The sequence below is a fragment of the Columba livia genome, chromosome 15 (genome assembly GCF_036013475.1).
Source record: "Columba livia isolate bColLiv1 breed racing homer chromosome 15, bColLiv1.pat.W.v2, whole genome shotgun sequence".
Classification (NCBI taxonomy): Eukaryota; Metazoa; Chordata; class Aves; order Columbiformes; family Columbidae; genus Columba; species Columba livia.
The window spans coordinates 10,320,285-10,343,316 of NC_088616.1; the positions used below are offsets into that span (position 1 = coordinate 10,320,285).

The following is a 23,032-nucleotide window of genomic DNA, read 5'->3' on the forward strand; positions in this document are numbered from 1 at the left end:
CGGAACGGCGCACGGCCTAACCGCCGGGGCGGGCGCTGCTGAGCGCATCGATACCAGGCGGTGGCAGCGATCGCCGAGCTGCCGAGCGCGGCCCCCGGAGGCCGGCGGGTGAGGCGGCCCGGGAAGCGGGGCCGGGGGCGCCGAGCGGGGCCCGGACGGCCGCTGGGCGGAACGGACCCGCTGCGAGATCGTGCGGAGAGCGGCAGCGCGGACGCGGCAGCGCGGACCCGGGCACTCCAGCGCACCGCCCGGTGCGGGGTTCGGCCCCTGCGCGGGGGCGCGGGAACCTGGAAGCTCCTTTTTTCCTGTGAGCTGTTGACGGTTTGGGGCTGCGGCGGTCAGGGGATTTCTTGAGGTGCTTTTGCTTGGTTCCGATGTTCCTCGGAACACGTAGGGCAGTATTTTCTGACTGAAGTCACGCTCTGATTAGACAAGTCATGAGGTGCGGGGTGTTAACGGAGCTGAGCGGTGCGTGTTGGGCACACACACCAGTTCTGTTCTGCTGTGGGAACGATAGCACGATGCTACATTGTTGTGCTCTGTAGCTAAAATCAGTTGGACTTTATTTTGCATCCTAGAACCTTGGAGTTAGTCAGAGTGTTCTGAGAACAACCCCAGAGATCTGCTTTTCTGTCCTGATTCAGTGCTAGAAGGTTTAATGGAAATCCTGTGTATGCTTGGACTGTGTATTTTTAATTTGCGTGCACATGTGCGTTGATCCCAGCTCGCGCCCCTTGCAGCGTTCGGAGCCTGGTGGGGACAGCGATGGCAGCTCAGATGACGGACGCTCATCGGCGGTTCCTGCAGGTCCTGATGTCTCATGGAATAATGGAAGGATCCGAGGCGAGGAAATTACACAGGCGCTGCTGTGAGATCCATAAAGGTGCGTCTCTCTTTCGGAGCAAAAGTAGAGAGATGGACTTTTTTTTCCTGGTGCAGCTTACAAATAATTAGATTTCTGAAACGCATACACCATCTAAGAAAAAGTTGAAAAACTTCAATGATGTGAGTGTTCTCTCTCTTTCCTAAAATATAAGATAACACAGCAGTGAGGAAACTAAGTTTTAATCAGGTCACACCCATACAGAGCACTTTTTATTTTAGCAAAGATGTTCTTTTGATGTAGTTTCTTCAAACGTATCTTAATAATGCTAAGTGCAATCTGAACAATAATTTTCAAATGTGATCAGTGTTACTAAAACTAGCTTATATGAATTAATTCCTTTTTCCCGCTGGTTGTCGGCATTACATGCCAAGGCTATCTCCTATCTATGACATAGGTTTCCTTGAATACAAAAGGGTAGAAAAGCTGTGTCAAATGAAGTCAAGTCATATATTGAGATTCATGTGCTCTCTAGCCCTTGGTGGAGTTCCAAGCTTATCTGTTTTTTCCTGGATTCAGCACATCTTAACTTGACGAGTATTTAAATAAAACAATATTAGGCATTTTCATGACCAGCATTTCATTTTCCAAAGACATGGTCATTCACAAATGTTTCCTCTGCTACATTCTTCAAGGCCAGAAGGTTAACAGATAACACAGATGTATTTTCTTTTGGTGTATTTTTGACGAACCTAAGGATAATTGGAAGGGATGAAGTCAGGTTGCCTTTCAAAACAATGGCCGCATTTACTGAAGGACTGTATTAGGTAATGTTTGTAATGTAATTATAAAATGTAATCATATATTAAGTTACAGCAAAGTTCATTAGAAAAATGCCTGATACAATCCATATATGGAAGGATGTTTAGAAAATGGAAGAATGAGAGAAAACTACCCTTTTCCTGCCTATTTGGATGTACGGAAGGAGTGTGTTGATTAACTGTTCATTAACATGGATTGGATCTGATCGGCTTTTGTCCGTGTTTTGTATTTTATTGAACTGGCTTGGTAGCTGAACTCGGAAGAAAAAGAGTGTTGATTTTGGTCTATAGTTATACCAATTTCTTAAGCATAATGTATTTTGTGCTTGGCCATTGAAAGACCCACTAAATAAATTATATATGAGAAACAGGGATTCATAGAAAAGACAAGCGTTTTTGCTTTACATGTTTTGTATGTCTTTTGGTATTTAGGATTCTAGGAGAAGCCCCGGCAGCTGCTCCCGTGTGTGACCCAGAGTGCTCATTATGGTTGTATCTTGTGTGCAAAGTTCAGCGAGAGCTTAGGGGAATTTTTCTTATCTGTGGTGGAATTTGCAGATAACCATCTGTTTGAAGTCTGTGTTTTATGTTACCAGAGAAGTGTTTGCATTGCAAAACAACACAAAAATCCACTGTACGCTTGTTTTGACATTTTGCTTTGTAGTGCCTCAAACGTGGCAAAACTAGAAAAAGCAAACATGGCTCTTGGCTCTTCAGACTGGGTGTTTTTGTGCAGACAGTGAAGCGAATCACAGAGCACGGGCAGACAAGGGGCTGGGGAGGATCAGCAGGGTGTGCGCGGTGAGATCACACAGTTCTGCAGCGCGGGCTGTTGTGGACGCGCGGAGCAATGCTCTTTGGCGGTTTCTGTGCCGTGCTGTGGCAGGGTGCTGAGGCAGCACTCTGGTGAGGTGGGATGGAGGCTCTGCGGGAGGGGCTGCGCTTCCTCCAGCGCTCCGCATCACGTTGCCTTTGCCGGCTCTGGAAGCCGTGCCCTGGTGGGCTTGCAGTGCTCTTGGATCTTGTCACCCGCTCTGCAGGGACCCTGCTGTTCTCATGGTGCGCTTCTGTCTGCTTACACACAGAACTGAAGAGTTTGTTTAAATTTAGGAAAACAAGCAAACAGACCCCAACCAACCAAACCAACACAACAAAACAAACCCCACAAACCCCCAAAATATTTGTGTTCCGTTTATTTACTGTTTGCTGTTTCCTATTTGCTCTAAAGAAAATGCTCCAAAGCAGTGCCCTAGGGTAGCAGCCAATGAATGCACTTTCTAATGCTGCCTCACTGATTTTTAACTCTTTTCCTAGGAAAACAATCTCAGCAGATAAAACATAAAAAGATCTGCCTGATGTGTCATAATTTGGTTTTCTTGTGTATGTGCTTTTTCTTATCTATTTTCAGTGTACTATGTGCATGATAAACTGGATGATTTTGTCAGTACTATTAACAGCCACCTGCAGCCTTTGTTCATGCAGATCCGGAAGGGGCTGTCGGAGGGTGATGGGAAGGCACACTATGTGCTGGTGAGTACGTGATGTGCAGACACCGTGGGTCTGTGCGGGGCTGTCCCACTGTCCCGGGGCAGCTGCTTGTGAGCAGGGAAGCGGGAGGACAAACCATGACAGCCCTGCTCCCTGGAGACGGGACCTACAGCAGCGCCTCAGTCATTGAGCGTAAACCTTGCTTCAGTGCCAAAGCAAGATGTATTTTTCACAGGAGACTTTCTCTCTCAAGGTGAATTTTTAAACTAGAAAACACAGGGAGGCCTCCAACATTAGTTTTCTTTTTCTTTTACTCAAAAATCAACCCAGCATAAAAGGGTTGCTAAAGAATGGCCTATAGAAAGTTTCCCTAGATGCTCTATAAGAGTGGGAAGGTTAGATACTAATTTCAAACGACCACACAGGAGGTATTCTGACATGAGCTGCTGCTTTTAACTGGCAAAACATCCCAGAAAGGTTAAGTTGAACTAATAATATATAGCAGTAGCATGCACAATAATACAAAATATCAGTTACTGTTTTTCACAGTGAAATACGAATATGCTTTATAACATAGGTACTGCTCTTATCCAGACCGTACCCCGGTGTAACACGTTGGCTGTGCCATACAGAAGTGTGTTAGTCCTGGGCGGGTTGGGTTGTTCAGGGGCAGCTGTGGAGAAATGTGGCTGGGAGGTCGGGGGTGTAAAGGATGAACCCACGTGCCATCTTTAGGAACCCTTCATGCCACTGAAAGAAGTGGTGTTCCTGCTAATTGTGAGATGGTGAATTCTTTACGCCAAGGACCTTCTACAATTTATGGTGTAGAAATACAAAGATATGTTGATTTTTTTTTTTTTTTAATTTTTATTTTTTGTAGGTGAATTTGGCAGAAACTGAAATAACTAAAATGGCTTCTGACTATACAGAAAATGAATTAGAATTGTTCAGAAAAACAGTAAGTATGTCAGTTATTAATTAGTAAATCACATTATTTGTGAGGGTGCCATCCTAAACTGAATGGAAATGGATGTGAATGGAGATGTGGGTCAGGAACTAGTTGCCATCTTACCCAAGTTTATCTCAAATAGAAGATACAAGAAAAAAAGAGCAGATAAACAGAACTGTCCCCACCAGGTGTGCTCAGGGGTCCCCGAATGCAGCTTCATTTAGGCAGACTGTGCAGTGCTATTTGTGGAAATGTTTTCTTGGCAAAGATTAAAACTGTGATTGTCAACAGTGATTGTTCCATCTCTTGGCCTTTGTTCTACAGTTCTGGTGCCATATACTGTAGCGTATCTCATACGTATGGATGCTGAAAAAAGCTGCAAGTTACTACAAGGCGTGTCTATCTAATTGCATGTGTTAATAGTTGAAAATGTTTCTTTCTGTAGATGGACCTAATAATATCATCAGAAAATGGCTTTGCCTCTTCTACGGATATTTTAAACTTGGCTGATCAACTTAAGACAAAGAAAATGAAGAAAAAAGAAGCGGAACAAGTGTTGAAAGTTTTTGCGGAGGATAAGTGGCTCTCTGAGGTAACTGCTGTGTCTTTTCAAGTGTTCATATTTTAATGGGTCCAGGTATTATTTCCCTATGGATGTGATGGCTGAAACTGGAGCTGGTCTTTAATCAATGATGGCAAAAAAGGTTTTGTGGGGCCTGTGCGTATTGCTGCTCCAGAGATTTTGGCAGAAAAGGTAATACATGTACAAGGACAGAGTCCTTGGGTGGGTCTGTACAGGACAACATGATGTGTTTCTCGTGCTGGAGCTGCGTGTAGAGCCCTGCACCATGTCGTACAGATGTCCTGTGTCCACAGCAGCTGGCAAACCGGAGCTGGCAACACTCTTCAGGGAGATTATGCTGGGAGTTACATTTACAATATCCCAAAAAGTGGTGAGGCCAAACATGTTAAAAGCTCTTGTACCAGCTGCATGGGCCACTGTGCACATTGTTAAATCTCCTTCATCAGGGAGAAACTGAGATCAGTTTACCACATGAACACAGCAGTTACTTGCCAAGACAAGTGAGACCTCAGTCCATTTTCTCCTGGATTCATCACATCATAGATCTCTAACCTGCTGCCACACATTTACACACATTAGAGTGATTTAGCAGATATTTTCAGAGATACTTCACACAGCAAATGCCTAGATCTTGCTGAAAGCCAGTAGAACTTCCACTTACGTGCAAATGGAGGGTCTCAAAACCACGTGTCTTTGTTACAGGGAGCGTGCTTGCTCATCTGTGCCTTCCAGGGACTAGATCTCTGTTAAAGGTCTGACATCTTTATTCTTATCCTCTAAACATATTAATTATGCTATTTCAAAAGTATTTTCGCTTTGCATTACATCAGTGTCAGCATGTTAGTTTCACAATGGCAGAGAAAAGCAGATGTCAAATGCCTACTAGCAGTTGGTTAGAAAAGTCAAAAAAGGTAAAAGGAATTAAGAGGAATTCCTTGTCTTGCCACTTGTTTCCTCAGAGAAATGGAGAATATACTCTGCATACTCGCTGCATAATTGAGATGGAACAATACATTCTCAGCAACTACCAAGACATGGCAAGAAAATGCTACATCTGTCACAGCCTTGCCATCCAGGTAACATGTTCTATTACCTCAGCAGGTGTCTGTCGATGCACTCAGGTGGGCATGGCTGCAGTTTGCAATATTAGGCTGGCACTGAAAAATTCTGGTAATGTAATCTGGTAATGGTGCCCATGTATACAAAGAAAATCGCTTTTTTTTCCTGCGTAGGTATTTTATCTTCCATCTTTGGAATGAAACTTGTCTTGGAGCAGCATCTCCAAGTGTAAACATGGAGACAGTGAACTTGGGCAACGAGGAATGTTAGTTGATCATATAGGGAAATAGTTATTTCCTAGTTTTGAGGAAAATGCCTCCTTTTATAATTTACCAGCTTTGACGTTTAAGTATCCACCAACTGTACTTTGTGAACCATCCTATGGAATACAGCACTGCATATCTTGCTGCCCTTTGTAACAATTTTAGGTTAAACTGAAGGGCAGGGTAGAATAATATCTATTTTTTTTTAATCAACACTTCTGATTTCAGAGCCAAGTATGTGACTCCTGCGGAATTCGAATGCATTTACCTTGTGTCAGGAAGTGCTTCAGAGCTCAGACTGACCCACGCTGTCCGCACTGCAATGACTGCTGGTCTTGTGACATTCCAGGTACAACGCAACCCATTTTCAATAGAGTGTGATAAAACTAGAGAACAGACTGTGATATTCAGTGGCACTGCCTGTATTGTTTATGAATGTAGCTGAATATCAGTTATTTCTGACTTCAGTTGTGTATTTCAGACAGTAAACCATATATGGGCAACACTGAGCCATGAAAGTATGAGGATTTTGCCTTACGGTCACTTACAGATCGTGTGCACGTTGTTTCTGACATTAAAGTGCGGAGGTTGGGAGGGCAGGTAGGGGACAGATACAAAACATGACACAACAACTTCTGGAAATACTGAACTCCTAAGAAGAGCAGAGTCTCTTTGGAATTCCTCTATTTAGCCAGGGAAATTGGACATTCTGAACAGGAACACAGGAATATATAAAGCATTTTAAAAATCTGGAGGTTATAAAATATAATCCTTTTTTTGCATGTCATTCCTTAACTTTCCTTTTGTTTTCTTTGCAGGTATGAGTCGGATAGACTCCCAGTCACCATCAAAAGCAGGGAGAGCAGAGAAGAGCTTTGTTCTCAGCAGCAGACGATGCTAGGAAAACTTGCTCCCAGTGACATTCCACACTCATGCAGAACAGCCAGACTGTATTGTATTCATTAGTAACAGTGCACTGTTCAGTGTACTTCTTCTTTCCTGAAGTTTTAAGAATCTTACAATAAAACTATGCTTGACCTTCCAGTTCTTCTTCACAGTCACACCTGCACAACTTTCTGGGAGGCTGTTTTGTGTACGTAGTTCCCCATATTCTTGGGTTGGGACCTCCGGGGCATGTTTGGGTACAAAAGATGCAAATGTTTCCAGCCAGTGCTGCAAGCTGATCTGTGCAGGTGAGCTCTTGAAGAGCCTTTCTTGGCAACATGTCCCCTGTTTGTAGTTTCAGTTGCACAACTGCAGCTCTCCTCCCAGAGCGGGCTGGCTGGAGTCTGAACATGTTCAGCTGGCACTGCTGCTTGCGTTTCGTCCCTGCTTTAGGCAGAAGTCTTTCACCGTGCTCAAGCAAGAGTGGTGGTTTTTTGGTTTTGTTTTTTAATTCACCTCTAACCACTGCACAGGGAAGAACAGTCTCCTGCTTAAAAAGAATGCTCTTGTGAGAAGATGCCAGGTGGTACTTTCTCTCATTTTTAATTCCTACTGCAATGCTAACAGACTTTGTGTGTGTGTCAGAGCTATGACCACCAGAAACTGACAGAGAAGCTGATATCAAGTGATCGTACATAGTGCCAGTATTTAACTGGAATAAACAGAACCTGTCCAGGCATCAGAATACAGGATTGAAATGCAGCCTTTCTGAAATTGGGAAACTTATCTAAGTCAGGATCTTCCACATCAACCTATAAAAAACCAAAACAATCATCAGTACAATGTCTTTACTCTTACTTACATACAAATATGATTTGATAAAACAACATTACTGATACTAAAATTTCAGGTGACTATTTACCTGACTGGTGTTGTGAAGAATTTGGCTTTCATGTGGATACAGGTTTTCTGAATCTTGTGGTGAATACAGACGGATATACTTTCTTCCAAATACCTGTATATATTACAACAAATATTTTCCATCTGTCATTAACCTGCACATTACTGGAAACTGCGGGTCACAGCTGGCATTTAACAGTGAAATATAGCTGATTGCAAGAAACATCGTCTTTGTTAGTAATAAACAGACACTGCTATAGGAAAAAGTTAAATCAGACTATTGGAATTCAAGTACCTGTTCCCTTGGAGCAGATGTGAAATACCAGGAAATGCCTGTGAGCATTAAGTTGCAGGAGTGACAAATGCAAAATAGCAAAATACTATTTGCATATTCTCTGTCCTTCTTCATCGAGTTGTCTGCTACCCTTGTCTCACACACTATAAGCATTTTTCCTGGTTATAGCATTAATGGCATGTGCGGAGTAAGTAGAGTACAGACCTGGGCTAAAAAATTCTGCTGGGGATCCTGATGAAGAGGCGAGATCGTGCCCTCTGGACCAAACCAAGCATTGATGGTGATGTCGTCTTCTTCCCCTTCCCCCAGGCAGCAGTAGTCAGGGATACCGATGTCCTCTTTCAGCTCTGGGATCTATTCCCATAAAAAAATAAACATTAAAAAGGGTACGTTCTGACTTGCCAAAGGTACGCAATTCATAGGACAGATGAACAAGGCTTAACACAAAACAAATGACCTGCTTGGCCAGCCAAGGCAGGAGAGAAGTAGCTGAACTGCAGGAAATGTTCTTGCACTTTCTGTCCTAGCAGTAGATTCTGCTGGATGGAGAGGTGGGAGAAAGCAAGGGAGTTCTCTTGCTTCAGAGACCCTGTGCTTTAGTAGAAACCAGAGAAACACCCAAGAATAAGGTTTCCAGTTCATGGAAAAGGAGCAGCTGATCTTTTACACACCAAGCTTGTTCCTCTGTGAGATTCCTTTGTATGTCTCCCATCAACCTAATCTCTAGTAACTGTAATGACATTCCAGAACAGGGTGAACATACCACCACTGAAGGCTGTTTCTTGTCTAAATCTCTTCCCTGACTTATATATTCTTTGGGGAAATGCTGCTTTCCAGGTGATATCCCTGTAAGCATGTGCTACATCGTAGCAAAACAGCACAGAGACTGAATTTCTTCAGCCCTAAATGGGTTTTGTTTCTCTGCCTTCAGTCAAATGGAACAAACCCCTCCCTTTGCTCTTCAAATTGTGGAAACAGAAATCTATGAAATACTGTGAATTCCCTGCATGCCCTTCCATGTAGAGCTGACATCCTGAGAGGACTCGTGCTACAAAAAGAACACTTGACTGCAGAAAGATAAAAACACTGTTTTACCTGATCAAAAAGCTGGTGCTGGGCGAGGTATCCTAGACTGTTCTGAAATTACAGCAGAGAAAGAAAACAAATGCACAGTGACATACAGTAAGACTTCTCAGCTATTTTACTTACAGGTAACATTCATTTCCAATGTCCTGTTTCAGAGTACTAGAATTGTTTCAACAGCTGACTAGCGTAAGGGGTCTTCTGAAATAGGCACTTACAGCTACACTGAAATTGTGGGAATGTCAATATACCCCCACAATCAACCAGTTATCTAGCTCAAGTTACTGCAAGAAGCCTCGCTATAACTGTAGGAGAGTGGACAGTTCTGGTGTGGATCCTGTGACAAGGCCCTGCATGGTCACAGCCAGACCCGCAGGGACACAGACAGTTCCACCACTCCTCAAGTGTCTCAACGTTCTCCTCCAGGCTGCACCACAGACCAGGGTGCAGCAGCACACGGTCCCTCCTGCCTGAACACCAGGCACAGAAACGAGGGCTTCAGGTACTTGGCTGTGAAAGCAAAAGGACATTCAACTGCTCATCAACTTCTAATTGTTTTACCTGATGGCATGTGAATTTGGATCTTGACCCCAGACCTCACTAAGCAGTTTAATAACTGAGAGGAATAAAACCACTGGCTAAGGATCCCTTATCATTAGATTCCACCATTCAGGCTTTTGCTTCTCCAGCTGCTGTACATTTGATTATATAGGAAGATGAAACTTAGCTATGGCTGCAATAACTATTTGTAGCTTCAGATCTTGAAATACATCAAACCTTTAAATTCAGAGCTGTGCTTAGAGCATACTCCCTCCCTTGACATCACCTCTAAGCATGTCTGTCCTAAGCAGAAATCCTGTACCAGTAACACACTGCTGTATTCGGAAATGAAACAAAATGAGTAACAGACCTTGTTCACGATATAGCGGTCGATGAAGTCACCAACAGTCATGAGCTTCTGAGACCACTCCTCATCTGTGTATCGGGCACCCAATTCCACCGGAACTGTGCGGCACCCTGCGACTTGACAAAAATAGTCCACACTGAAATAAAGAAAGTTCCATTACCTTTTTATACTGCTCTTCTTCCTAATTTTGAATGTAAGGCAACCGATCAAAATGAATCTAAAACTCTACTACCATAAGATTCTGTTCTCTCTAAAACCAACCAACCAGAGACAGAATTAGGAGGATGCAAGCAGCAAGGAAGGGAGCAGTCAAGTCTGCGTGTATATTATACCACAGCCGTCTTTTTTATTTAAAAACCTGGTGTACTTCAGTTAACTATTTCCTTAGGAGCTCAGGAGATTTAAGCCATTAGTCTCTCTTGCCTAGGGATCGCTAACCTTTCTGCTGCCATGTTTGCCAAGAAAAATGTTGTATCTTTTTATCATTAATGCTAGATCAAATCTGCAGAAAAGGATCCTTGGCCTTAAGTAGGACAGGGAACAAACTCTTATTTCTCACCTCCACTTCTTCATACACGGCCAGTGGTCAATAATCCCCTCCAAGACCACAGGTTTCTGTGGAATTAGATAGTTGTCTCTGAAATGCTCCAGCGACGGGCAGCGAAGGTGTGGAAGCTCAACTGGGCCTGGTGCGGGGTCAGCCCGGGCGCTCTGAACAGACACCCTGGGTCAGCAGCTGCTGCCCAAGCCTCCGCGGCCTTCCACGCTGGCCTGGCTGTCCTGCGCCCCCGGAGCCGGGGAGACAGGGAACCGGGGGGCGCAGCGACAGGGAACCGGGGGGCCGGAGGGACAGGGAACCGGGGGGCGCAGCGACAGGGAACCGGGGGGCGCAGCGACAGGGAACCGGGGGGCCGGAGGGACAGGGAACCGGGGGGCCGGAGGGACAGGGAACCGGGGGGCCGGAGGGACAGGGAACCGGGGGGCCGGAGGGACAGGGAACCGGGGGGCCGGAGGGACAGGGAACCGGGGGGCCGGAGGGACAGGGAACCGGGGGGCCGGAGGGACAGGGAACCGGGGGGCCGGAGGGACAGGGAACCGGGGGGCCGGAGGGACAGGGAACCGGGGGGCCGGAGGGACAGGGAACCGGGGGGCCGGAGGGACAGGGAACCGGGGGGCCGGAGGGACAGGGAACCGGGGGGCCGGAGGGACAGGGAACCGGGGGGCCGGAGGGACAGGGAACCGGGGGGCCGGAGGGACAGGGAACCGGGGGGCCGGAGGGACAGGGAACCGGGGGGCCGGAGGGACAGGGAACCGGGGGGCCGGAGGGACAGGGAACCGGGGGGCCGGAGGGACAGGGAACCGGGGGGCCGGAGGGACAGGGAACCGGGGGGCCGGAGGGACAGGGAACCGGGGGGCCGGAGGGACAGGGAACCGGGGGGCCGGAGGGACAGGGAACCGGGGGGCCGGAGGGACAGGGAACCGGGGGGCCGGAGGGACAGGGAACCGGGGGGCCGGAGGGACAGGGAACCGGGGGGCCGGAGGGACAGGGAACCGGGGGGCCGGAGGGACAGGGAACCGGGGGGCCGGAGGGACAGGGAACCGGGGGGCCGGAGGGACAGGGAACCGGGGGGCCGGAGGGACAGGGAACCGGGGGGCCGGAGGGACAGGGAACCGGGGGGCCGGAGGGACAGGGAACCGGGGGGCCGGAGGGACAGGGAACCGGGGGGCCGGAGGGACAGGGAACCGGGGGGCCGGAGGGACAGGGAACCGGGGGGCCGGAGGGACAGGGAACCGGGGGGCCGGAGGGACAGGGAACCGGGGGGCCGGAGGGACAGGGAACCGGGGGGCCGGAGGGACAGGGAACCGGGGGGCCGGAGGGACAGGGAACCGGGGGGCCGGAGGGACAGGGAACCGGGGGGCCGGAGGGACAGGGAACCGGGGGGCCGGAGGGACAGGGAACCGGGGGGCCGGAGGGACAGGGAACCGGGGGGCCGGAGGGACAGGGAACCGGGGGGCCGGAGGGACAGGGAACCGGGGGGCCGGAGGGACAGGGAACCGGGGGGCCGGAGGGACAGGGAACCGGGGGGCCGGAGGGACAGGGAACCGGGGGGCCGGAGGGACAGGGAACCGGGGGGCCGGAGGGACAGGGAACCGGGGGGCCGGAGGGACAGGGAACCGGGGGGCCGGAGGGACAGGGAACCGGGGGGCCGGAGGGACAGGGAACCGGGGGGCCGGAGGGACAGGGAACCGGGGGGCGCAGCGACAGGGAACCGGGGGGCCGGAGGGACAGGGAACCGGGGGGCCGGAGGGACAGGGAACCGGGGGGCCGGAGGGACAGGGAACCGGGGGGCCGGAGGGACAGGGAACCGGGGGGCCGGAGGGACAGGGAACCGGGGGGCCGGAGGGACAGGGAACCGGGGGGCCGGAGGGACAGGGAACCGGGGGGCCGGAGGGACAGGGAACCGGGGGGCCGGAGGGACAGGGAACCGGGGGGCCGGAGGGACAGGGAACCGGGGGGCCGGAGGGACAGGGAACCGGGGGGCCGGAGGGACAGGGAACCGGGGGGCCGGAGGGACAGGGAACCGGGGGGCCGGAGGGACAGGGAACCGGGGGGCCGGAGGGACAGGGAACCGGGGGGCCGGAGGGACAGGGAACCGGGGGGCCGGAGGGACAGGGAACCGGGGGGCCGGAGGGACAGGGAACCGGGGGGCCGGAGGGACAGGGAACCGGGGGGCCGGAGGGACAGGGAACCGGGGGGCCGGAGGGACAGGGAACCGGGGGGCCGGAGGGACAGGGAACCGGGGGGCCGGAGGGACAGGGAACCGGGGGGCCGGAGGGACAGGGAACCGGGGGGCCGGAGGGACAGGGAACCGGGGGGCCGGAGGGACAGGGAACCGGGGGGCCGGAGGGACAGGGAACCGGGGGGCCGGAGGGACAGGGAACCGGGGGGCCGGAGGGACAGGGAACCGGGGGGCCGGAGGGACAGGGAACCGGGGGGCCGGAGGGACAGGGAACCGGGGGGCGCAGGGACAGGGAACCGGGGGGCGGTGGAGCGGACACGCGCGGCACGCGGGGCGCTGGGGGTCGGGACCAGCACAGCAGGAGGCGCCGGCGGGGGAACGGGGAGGGGGGAAATCGCGCGCGCTGCGGGGGGTCTCGCGCTCGTACCTCAGCGCTGCCCGCGGCCGCCTCGCGCCGCTCCGCGCGGGGCAGGTGCGGCTGCAGCACGCGCACCAGGCGCGCGAGCGCGTTGTCCAGCACGGCCGCGCCCATCAGCAGCCCCAGGTCGCACAGGCGCACGGCGCGCGGCAGCGGGCGGCCCGCGGCCACCTCGGCCAGCGCCCCGAACAGGCAGCCGTAGGCGTACACCTGCCGCCAGGCCTTGCTGACCTCCCGCCACGGGCCCGCGTTCAGCTTCTCCCACGAGTAGTCGCGCAGGACGTCGCCCAGGCGCCGCAGCGCCTCCGCCGCCTCCCCGCGGGGCCGGCCCGCGCTGTAGAGCAGCCCGCGGGCCCGCCGCAGCAGCGGCAGCACGCAGTCCTCCACCTCGCCGCTCAGCGCCAAGGTCAGCCCCTCCTCGCAGCCGGGCAGCAGCGCCCGCACCTCTGCCCAGAGCGCGGCGTCTGCGGCCGGTCCTCCCGCCGCGCCGGGCGCCGCCATGGCAGCGCGGGCTGCTGGGCCTGCTCGGGGCGGCGCTGGGCGGCACCGGCCGCTCGGGCAGCTCCGCCCCCGCGGCTGCGGAAACGGCGTTGGCGTCGCGTACTGAGGGGGAGGCGGCGCCGCGCTCCCCGCGCTCCCCGCGCCGCGGGGTCTCCGGTGCCCGGCGCGGAGCGGGGCGGTGGCGTCACTTCGCGCACATGCTCGCACGTCCCCGGTTGCTGCCGGCGGCTGCAGCCTTTGCGCTGCTCTCCGCCGCGGTTCTCAGAACGCAGGTTCACGATCGCGTGTCTCGGCTGCTGCAGCCGGTGCCGGGTTAGTTTTCCCAGGTTAGTTTGGGTCAGGTCGGTCTCACCCCTGGTTCATCACGTAGCGGTTCATGCTGTTACAGACGTAGCGAGGGGACGGGAGGGTTCACGGTGAGGGAAGCGCAGCCGTTCCTCTTGGTGACATTGCTGGGTTTTGCTGGGTTAAATGCTCCGTGAAGCCCAGGCCTCCATGAGCACTGGAATGTTACCAAAACTCGGTCTAGATAGTGTCATTTGGGGTCTTGACCTGGACTTTAGTAATTGTATGATTGATGCTGCTGTTTGCATTAAAGGGAAACTTATAAATCCAATGTAGTTTTTTCTACTGTAGCTTATGTATTAACCACGCAGTGGTGGTATGAGGAGGACAGCTGTTTTCACGGTGGAAATCTGTCTGTTCAGAAAATGAGACAGCTGTAATATTAACAACTAGACGACTTCTTGAAGATGGGAAGATACTGTAATCAATGTTGATCTTAAATATTGGAAAGAAAGCCTGTCTGGGACCTTACATTGTCCTCCAGAGTGCGCTCAGAGAGAAACACTGAACCTCCCTGAATACCCAAAACGTAACATCAAACTCCAGTTGGTTCTTCACATACAGTGAAGCTGATAAAGCTCATCATGGCATTAATACCCCAGAGATGATGTGTTCAGAACTTTCCCTGCTGCTTTCTGCAGTGTAGTCTGCAAAGCACTTTTTGTTCTTTTATATTCTGTGTATTTTAAAAATACGCCCCAGGCAGCTCACTTCCTCCTAGCACTGACATTCAGAAAGAAATTACCTATTAAGAAAACCCAAACAAACAGGCACACAATTAAGAGAGATAATAAAGTCTGATAAACCATCTGTATTTCTCTCTTCTGTTGACAGTCATAGATTCCAGGACCCACAATTACTTGATGTTACCTTGTCTGCCACTGGTGGAAAGGTGATTAGTTACACCCAATATAAAAAAAAACCCTCTGCATTTCACCTTGCCTTTGTCTTCATTGGAAAGAGCAGGTGTTTGCCCTGTTTGGAATTCAATGCTTTATTTGTAGTAATATTCTCTTTTATAACACTCTTTCCTCATTTGCTAATTTGAATTGATGAACAAAGTCCTGCGATTTTTTTTGGATTTTATTAAAACGTCACCAAGACACATGCTCAGTGGTTCACCACCTGAGTCCTACATAGGACATTTTTAATAGGTGGATCAACTTTTTAAATGACAGCAGCTGCTTGCTTGTACACATTTATTTATGATGCTTCCCCAGGCGAGCGTAGCAGGAGCCTGGTGAGTAATAACCAGCTGTTGGAGTTAGCGGATAGGGAAAGCACTTATTTGATCTGTGAAGGAGTGTGGGAGCCAAGGCCAGAAGTAATGAAAACTAGGCAGCTGCCCCACACACATAAACCCGAGCAGGGACCTGTAAATTACTTGCATTGCTGATGGGCAAAATGGTGTCAGACAGGTTGAGTTTGGGGTTTTTGTTAGAGCTGAACACACGGCACAGCTCTGGGGCTGCCGTCGGTCACCGCTCCCCTACCCAGGCAGAACGGGATCGGCTGCGAGGAAACGGCTGTGGGACTCCCTGTCCCAAGCCCCTGTGGGACTGGGCCCTTGCTGGTTCGTGTATGAGGGGTGTCCTTAGCCAGGTGGTTTCCTGGGCAGCACCAGAGACTTCCCAGCTCCTGCTGCCACCCAGCTCGTGTCCCTGTTGGCAGCCTGGCGCTCTGGGGTTACCACGGGCGGGGGGCTGATTCCTCAGTACTTCTGCTGCTTTTTAGATTACTTGTTTCCTAAATGAAAATTTCTTTTTTTCCTAAACTAACTCATTTTTTTGAAATTGTATCAGGATATAATGTAGGCTTGCACAGTAAACCATTCAAGATTTAAATGTAATAGTATAGCCAGTTTTAGGGCTATGAAAATGGGGGGTAACATGCCCTCTGCTCCTTAGATGGCAGTGTAAATTGCTGATTGCCGTGAGAGTGTTTGTTATCATGCTGGCTTCGATTTTCCATTACAGGGGATGAATGGTTGTCTCTCTCTCTGCAAGAACAAAAGCATGAACACATAAGACTTTAAAGACTTTGGATGTCTTTCCTGGCTGCTTTTTCATCTACTGTGAACAGGAGATGAATGGTTCTGATTAATAATATGTACAGAATTAATTGTTAGACAAGAGTTATTTTCCTCAGATAAGCAAGGTCTTCCTGCTCGAGAGTGACACAGCCGTGCATTTGGATTGTGTCTTGGAGCTGAGTGTAATTGTACAGCAAAAGTGTAATGACGGATACGTCTTTATCAACCTGTTCCCTGCGTTGTGGTTTTATCACTGCCATCTGCTCTGCCGAGAGTGGCAGCTGCCAGGTCTCACAAATAGTGCTGTCATGTACTTTCATGTAGAACAACATATTGTCATAATTTCTCTGATATTACTAGATGGAATAACTTCAAGCGAGATAAGGTGACATTTTGCGTGGCACTTTGGAATGCATTTCATTGCAGTGTGTGTAGGACACACAGTGTTCTTGCTGGAGCGGGCTATAACAGCACACCCGCTGCTACTTTCAGAAATCACTGGAAAACTCTTACTTTTCCAAAAACGTTATATAACAACCATTAGGGACTTGCGTGTCAGTGCTGAGATGCAACAGAGACATAGTATTGCTTACTTACGTAGCCTTAGTTACCTTTGCTGGATGGAAATTATATAATTTAGACTATTTAAAAAATTTAGTGTTTTTCTTTTATATATATCAGCTTGAATCTCCATGTTTGCAAACACATTCAGATGGCTCCTTCAACATTAAAAGAAACAAAAACTCTCCTCAACAAATCTAAGAAAATCTTGGTGGCAGTAAGTACTGTGCTGTCTCAGCTGGACCCTGAGTAGGAGATCTAATTTTAGGCTAGGCTGGATTCCTCTGGAAACCCGGCCTAAGCAGATCCCCTGAGCTCTCTCGAGTTGAGAAAGAGGGATCCATCCCAGCTGGGGACGGGATACTTAGGGCAGGCAGGCAAGTGGAATAAATTGCTCAGAGTGTGTGTCTGTGTCTCTCCTCGGGCGGCAGAAGGAAGGTGAACCTTCTGGCCTTTTTGGGAGATAAATGCAGGAGAGTGAATCAGATGAAAATGTGCCAACACGTCCTCTTGTCCTGGGTGCCTGCCAAAATCTTTTTGTGCACCAAGTGCAGGAAAATATTTGGTGTAATCCACCTTCACAGAGATGCCTCTTCTTAAAAGTAATGAGGTACATCCTCTTTTACATATTCATCTCATTCTTTTGGATGTGTACTTAGTGCAGTTTTTACTACACAGGTAGTCCCAGTGATTTCTAGAGCAAGTGGCTGGGTAATCTCTTCTTTCTGTTGTAGTCCCTGTTGCTGCTTGCAAGGGACAAACAGCGAGGAAGGAAGGAAAATGGTGTGTAACTTGGAGAATATACCCCCCTGTTGCAATAGACCTGTCTCATGCACATGTTGTAAAACCAGGACACCAAATCTATCTGCCTGCTGGAGAGATTTATGAGGAAGACTGATTTGACATATTTCTTTTTGCTTTTGCACGTTGATGAGAAACAGCCTTTCTGATATGTAAAAAAAACCCAGTTGTCGTAGAAAAGGTGGAATATGTATTCTTGATTCTTGTGCCATTTTCAAGTGCCATAGGATGTAAGAGCTGAACAGCAGATCAGCAGGATGGAGGATGGAGGCAGCGACAGCTTGCTCGCTGGTGGGGCTGTTGGGAGCGGTGCTGTTGGTGGAAAGCTCTTCTGACAGAGTGTGGGAGGGAGCCAGGGCCTGTCTGCGTGCGTTGGCATCAGCCAAGCCGACTGGAGCTTCGGCACCTCATTGCTAGCCAAGCGGAGGCCGCTGGGATTGTGAGCAGTGTTCTCCCCATGGGAAACACAAGATCGGGCCAGAGAAGAGTCTCTTGACGTTTAAATGAAGTCGTACACTCTGGAAATGTGAGTCTTGCACGTCACTTCAGTGTGCCTTTCAAGAGCTGATAAAAGCTCCTGAAATCGTGCTGATCTTGAGTACACACAAGATCACCTTTTTATCCTCAGGGTAGGGATGTGTCATTTTCATTAACCACACTTTATATATATTTATGTACCTTAAGAGGAAGAATGTATATGTATATAAACATTTTTGTTCTTCCTCCCAAGATTTACAAATCTCACTTGAAACTTCTGTTTGATTTATCCCCCAGACTAGGGCCATAAATGCTGCATGAATTTTTGTGCTCAGTTTTAAGTAGCTTTAGAAGTGTACACAGTTATTTGTGTTCATACATCACATTCTTATTAATGAGCACAGTATAATTGTTGGTTGTATTGACGGTGGATATTTTTTAAAGATATTTTAAAGGCTTTGCTGGAGTTTGCATGTGCTTCAGAAATTAAATTTAGTCTGTGATTTTATTACCCTTTTTATTTAATTTATCTTAACTGTTGCTTTCAAGCTGTGAACCAGCTGTTGACTTTGAAAAAACATTGTTCAATTTGAAAGGAACATTTTCAAGCTTAATGTAATGGCTGTAAGTAATCACTACAGCAATTATATTCTCTGGTGTTGTGCGTCACTATCACAATGTTGGAGGTTGTGAGAAAATGCAGGAGAGAAACACGGAGCTCAGCCCTCTCAGTCTGCCCACGGTGCCCAGCATCTCTGTTCTGTCCACAGCCGTGTCACAGACCTGGAGCTGCGCGCCGGTGCGGGAACCAGGGGCAGCTCCTGAGCGTCGCGCTCTGTCCCGCTGCGCACGGACACGTTCTGTTCTTTCTCCAGACGGGCAGACTGAGGATGGACACTCGCTGCAGTGGCAGAAGCCCCTGCTGATCTGCTGCCTCCTCACTAGTTCCAAGTTGTTGCACTTGACATAGGGTGGAATTTTGGTTTTGACTCTTCCTGAGCAGCTGCGTTCCCACCTTGGATGGTGCCGGTGGCAGCAAAGCTCCTCGCAGAGCACAGAGTCTGGCCAGGGCAGGAGCACGTGGCAGCCTGCAAAGGCAGGTCGTGCTCCCGTTGTGCTCTGGAAATGAGGACTTACTTGCCATGGTGAGTAGAATTAACAGAAATGGGTGTATTCTCATGCACATTCTGAGAAGGAGCATCCTCCTTTTGTTTGTGAGCAACCCGATAGCTCAAGCAGGCTGGAGCCCTTGGGCAAGAGAACTTTCTGGGTCACTGCAGTGAAGAGCAGCGGTCTGTTGGCCAAAAGCAGGATATTGGGCTGAATGGACTTTAGGTTTGAACTCATGTGGCCGCTTGTACATGTCTGTGCTATCCAAGTTTGACACATTGACTCCAGTCTCCACGTGCACACTCCTTTGCACGCTTTGCTGCTCACTGTGGGGGTGAGTTCGGGGCTTCCTCTCACTCCGTGGCCGTGATGCTGTCAGGATGGAGCCTGCGCGCCAGCTTTTCCTCTGCAGGAATCTTCCCATCTACATGCCTCAGAAATAACTCCTATGAATTTAATTAATCACAGTTTACATGGTAATAACCCTTGGAATATTTTTTATGGGTAAATAATGTGTATCCCCTGCTGGGGGGCTGTCTGCTGGTTCCAACATTCAATTATTGCATAATCTGCTTCCCATTAAATGATCAGAGAGTGAGACCAAGGGAAACCAACAACAGCGGGAATAATTAGCACCTACTTTGTGTTTGGGGCATTGACATACCTTCTTAATCCTTGTTTGGAAGCAGGTAAGGGGAATGCAGTTTTTTGGTGCTGCCAAGTGAGTGCTGCGGAGGGAGGGTCGGGTGGGCAGCGTGGTGCTGTGCACAGGGACTTGGGCGGTTCTCTGGACAAGGAGCCTTATTCCCAAGTTCCATGTGAAAGAGGCTGCTCAGCCCCTGGTACGAACCGAGTCCAGTCCCTTTCCTCGCTGCATGTTTGGCTGTCAGCTGTATTATGAGTGGCCTAGGAATCCCTGGTGGCAAGGTTTAATTCAGTCATTCTTCTCCTGTCAGGCAGGCTCAGAGCAGCTCCAGACAGCCATCAGGATATCACTTTATTGTGGGACAGTGCGGAGTGCCATTGTCACCCAGCACTTTTGACAGCAGAGAGCGTGACGAGGCTCGCCGAGGGCTGCACAGTGTGTCTGCACAGAGCAGAGTCGGCAGAGTCAGGACTGCAGTGTCTGTTTGTGGGAGTCACCAGCCCCGTGCTCTGCTGCAGCTGTGCAAGCCCTCCCGCTGGAGGTGCTCCCGGAGCCCTCCTGCCCTGGGTGTCACAGGAACTGTGCCGCCCGTGCAGCTCTGGAGCGGTGACATGCCAGCCTGGCCAGCAGCCACATGCACGATCACGATGTGCAGGGAGAGCTCCTCTGCAATGATGTGATATCTGGCTGGAAGTGCCTCCTCCAGTCCCTGCACTGGGATTGTCCTGAGCACCAGCTTATTTCTCCCAGTTTATGTTTCCTTTTCCTTCTTTCTCTTTGCTATTTTTGCTTTTATTTAATGTTGTATTCTCTGTTGTAATTACATCTTTAATCTGTAATGTTGGTGCCCACCTGACTTCCCCAGCTCCTGGCTGCCTTCAGGAACAGCGCTGTAAACAGGTTGTGGCGTCTCTCAACAGCAAGGTTCCTGCTGAAATAGCTCCCTAAATAAACAAAAGACAAATTGGATATTGGAAAAGAACTTTAAATAACATCTAAATTCCTAGGGAGCTACATCTTACATCTCTGTTAGGGACAAATGGGTTCAACATAAGTAATAATCCTCTGGAATGAAAAATAAAGAAACACTATTCCCCAGCCTCTATGGGCTGGAATGAGAATAGGCTTCGGTGATAAATAAAAGCAAAATGCAAAGATGTCCCTGGGTGGCAGACAGGAGAAGAAGATTTAAACATCATTGGACTATAAACACATGATCTCTGCAATGTGCCATAGTTTGCCACCTGAGAGCTGCTTTGGATATGATGGGTGTAGCTTTTTCCTCTTGTGTAAGGGGAAGAAGCTGAAGAGCTTTCCAGAACCAGCCTTACTGGCAGCACCTGCTGGACCATGACCTTCCCAGGTGGAATTGCACCTTTCGGACACAGCCTCATTATGGTGAATTCTGGCTCTTTAATGAAACATAACTCGTTTAAATTCTCTCAATGACTTTCTTTCTGATCTTTCCCCATACTTGTGTAATGCTAAAATCCTCCCTTGTTCCCATTCATGTGATCTGCTCATGTTTGCATTTAGATTGCTGTGTCCCATACCTGCCTCAGGAGTTGATGGCTACAGCAGCCCCAGAGAAGTGTGCACCTTGGCTCCTGGCGTTTGTCCTCTTCTGTGCACAACATGTCCATCCTTTTGGTTCTGGGGCAATATACTCCTGTCACTGAGCAGACCAGTTGCTTTGTCACTAGACTCTTTGCTTCCCGAGCTATAAAGTCCCCTGTTGAAGCAGGACAGTGGCGGCGTTTCCAATCTGACTGATGGAGCAGCTGAGCTCGCTGTGGTGTCGGTATGATGCCTTGTGCCCTCAGGGAATCCCCGTGCATGTCCTGTCCACTGCATCAGAACGTGAAGCAGGGAGTTTGGGCTTTGCTGCCCTTCATCTTCCATCTGTTTATTCCCCCAGTGACAGGCAGTGGGTAGAGCTACCACTGCCCTACTCTTCATCTTCCTTTGCATCTCCTGGTGCATATTCTTTGTGAAGAAAAGCTGATTCTTGCTCCTATGAGCCTGAGCCAAAGACAAGCACATGTAGTGCCATAGAAAAAGCCCTTCCTTTTGAGACGCACTTTATCTTTGCTAAAATGAAGTTCTCAATGTGCCTGTTCATGAAGACCAGTCCAAAGGATCCCTGCTCACCAGGGCTGTGCTGGCAAAGGCCCAGAGGCGTCTCCTGAAGAGGGCAGCCTGGGTTCGCTCATCCTCCCGCACCAGAGCCGTGCTTGGTATTCTGGCTGCATCCGCGGCAGAGCTAGTGAGATGTGACAGAGCTCTGGAGGAATGCGGAGTAAAGCGCTTGGCTCTGCCGTGAGCTGCCCGGGCTGGGCAGGCAGAGCTGTCCCCGTCCCTGTCCCTGTCCCTCTCACCTGTGCTGTGGGACCTGTCCGCTTGCAGCTCCTGCTGCTCTGGTGCAGAGCACATAGGAAACCCCAGCTGCTCCCCGCTCTTTAAAAAACCCTACATATCGGATGGATTTTGAGACCACGGAGTTGTGGACAGGTTGTTGTTAAGCGCTTGGCACAGATGTCGCACTCAGCTCTGTGGAATGTGTGCAAAATTAACAAAGGGAAAACACAAATCCCCTACACCAAGGAGCCTGCACAGTGGTGGGGTATGAAGTACTTTCTTCACTTAGAAGAAGACACTGGGAGACGGAAGGGAAGGGATCAGCATAGTTAATGAATCCTGGGACTTCGGTGCCTGACTTACGGGTGATGAATGAAAAGCCTTTTTCCTTGAAGCAGAAACCAGGATGGTCTTAAGCGCACAACAAGCCTGGAAAATCACATGGAAGTACTTGTGACGTCCACATTAGTACCAGATGAACTAATCAGGATTAATGTTAGTGGGAGTAATGCCAGTGGATATCACAATGATTAGACTATTATAGTAATGAGTTTTCCAGGGAGGATGATGACAGGTGATTTATATACTGTACGGGTATGCTGTGTGTCCAGATGATAAGTAACTCTGGCACTTTACTGCAAGAAGTTGGGGCTTCTCCTTGTTCCTGAAGTTACCCAGAATGTGGCTCTCTTCTAACTAGTTATTTGGCCAAAAAGATCCTGACCAGGGAGGGAGAGAGGGCTGAGCAGACAAAAAGGGTGCTGGTGTTTCCTTCCTTAACTGCTTAGAGAGAGCTGTTGTGAACCCAGCCCTGAGATGTTTTCTGGAGACTCTGTCTGGAGGTGTGATGCAGGGACAGTTTTACAAGCACCAGGATACTCATAGGCAGCGAAGCGCTGGAGGTCTGACTGCTGTTTTATCACAAGCTCTACCTGTCTGCTATACATGCATCAGCTGCTGTTTTCTGTTCTGGTACTCAGAATAAA

The 23,032-nt window shown here is 49.7% G+C and overlaps 2 protein-coding genes and 1 long non-coding RNA gene across 7 annotated transcripts in view; 2 read left to right on the forward strand and 1 right to left on the reverse strand.

Moving 5' to 3' along the window:
- Positions 1 to 3: 3 nt before the first annotated feature.
- On the forward strand, positions 4 to 7,030 carry NSMCE1 (NSE1 homolog, SMC5-SMC6 complex component). 2 transcript variants are annotated; one of them, XM_005505700.4, is made up of 8 exons: positions 4 to 307; positions 725 to 883; positions 3,053 to 3,174; positions 4,013 to 4,090; positions 4,527 to 4,673; positions 5,624 to 5,740; positions 6,215 to 6,335; positions 6,805 to 7,030. In XM_005505700.4, exons 2-8 carry the CDS (start codon positions 766 to 768, stop codon positions 6,885 to 6,887), a joined length of 786 nt encoding a protein of 261 aa, XP_005505757.2. In that variant the 5' UTR covers positions 4 to 307; positions 725 to 765; the 3' UTR covers positions 6,888 to 7,030. The 2 variants fall into 2 exon arrangements, with proteins under 2 accessions (XP_005505757.2, XP_064887196.1); XM_065031124.1 differs by having other exon boundaries at positions 741 to 883.
- Positions 5,411 to 13,787, reverse strand: KDM8 (lysine demethylase 8). Of its 3 annotated transcripts, none has more exons than XM_065031115.1 (7): positions 13,225 to 13,775; positions 10,616 to 10,671; positions 10,060 to 10,192; positions 9,162 to 9,203; positions 8,271 to 8,420; positions 7,794 to 7,886; positions 5,411 to 7,683 (listed from the first exon to the last, which is right to left on the reverse strand). In XM_065031115.1, exons 1-7 carry the CDS (start codon positions 13,714 to 13,716, stop codon positions 7,519 to 7,521), a joined length of 1,131 nt encoding a protein of 376 aa, XP_064887187.1. In that variant the 5' UTR covers positions 13,717 to 13,775; the 3' UTR covers positions 5,411 to 7,518. The 3 variants fall into 3 exon arrangements, with proteins under 3 accessions (XP_064887187.1, XP_064887186.1, XP_064887188.1); XM_065031114.1 differs by having other exon boundaries at positions 10,616 to 10,767; positions 13,225 to 13,774; XM_065031116.1 differs by lacking the exons at positions 5,411 to 7,683; positions 7,794 to 7,886; positions 8,271 to 8,420 and adding an exon at positions 8,428 to 8,660 and having other exon boundaries at positions 10,616 to 10,767; positions 13,225 to 13,787.
- LOC110361006 (uncharacterized) overlaps positions 13,485 to 23,032 on the forward strand; it is a 170,239-nt gene continuing 160,691 nt past the window's right edge. For both annotated transcript variants that reach the window (XR_010466361.1, XR_010466362.1), the window contains exon 1: positions 13,485 to 13,621. This is a non-coding gene — a long non-coding RNA (uncharacterized LOC110361006). The remainder of the gene's footprint in view (positions 13,622 to 23,032) is intronic.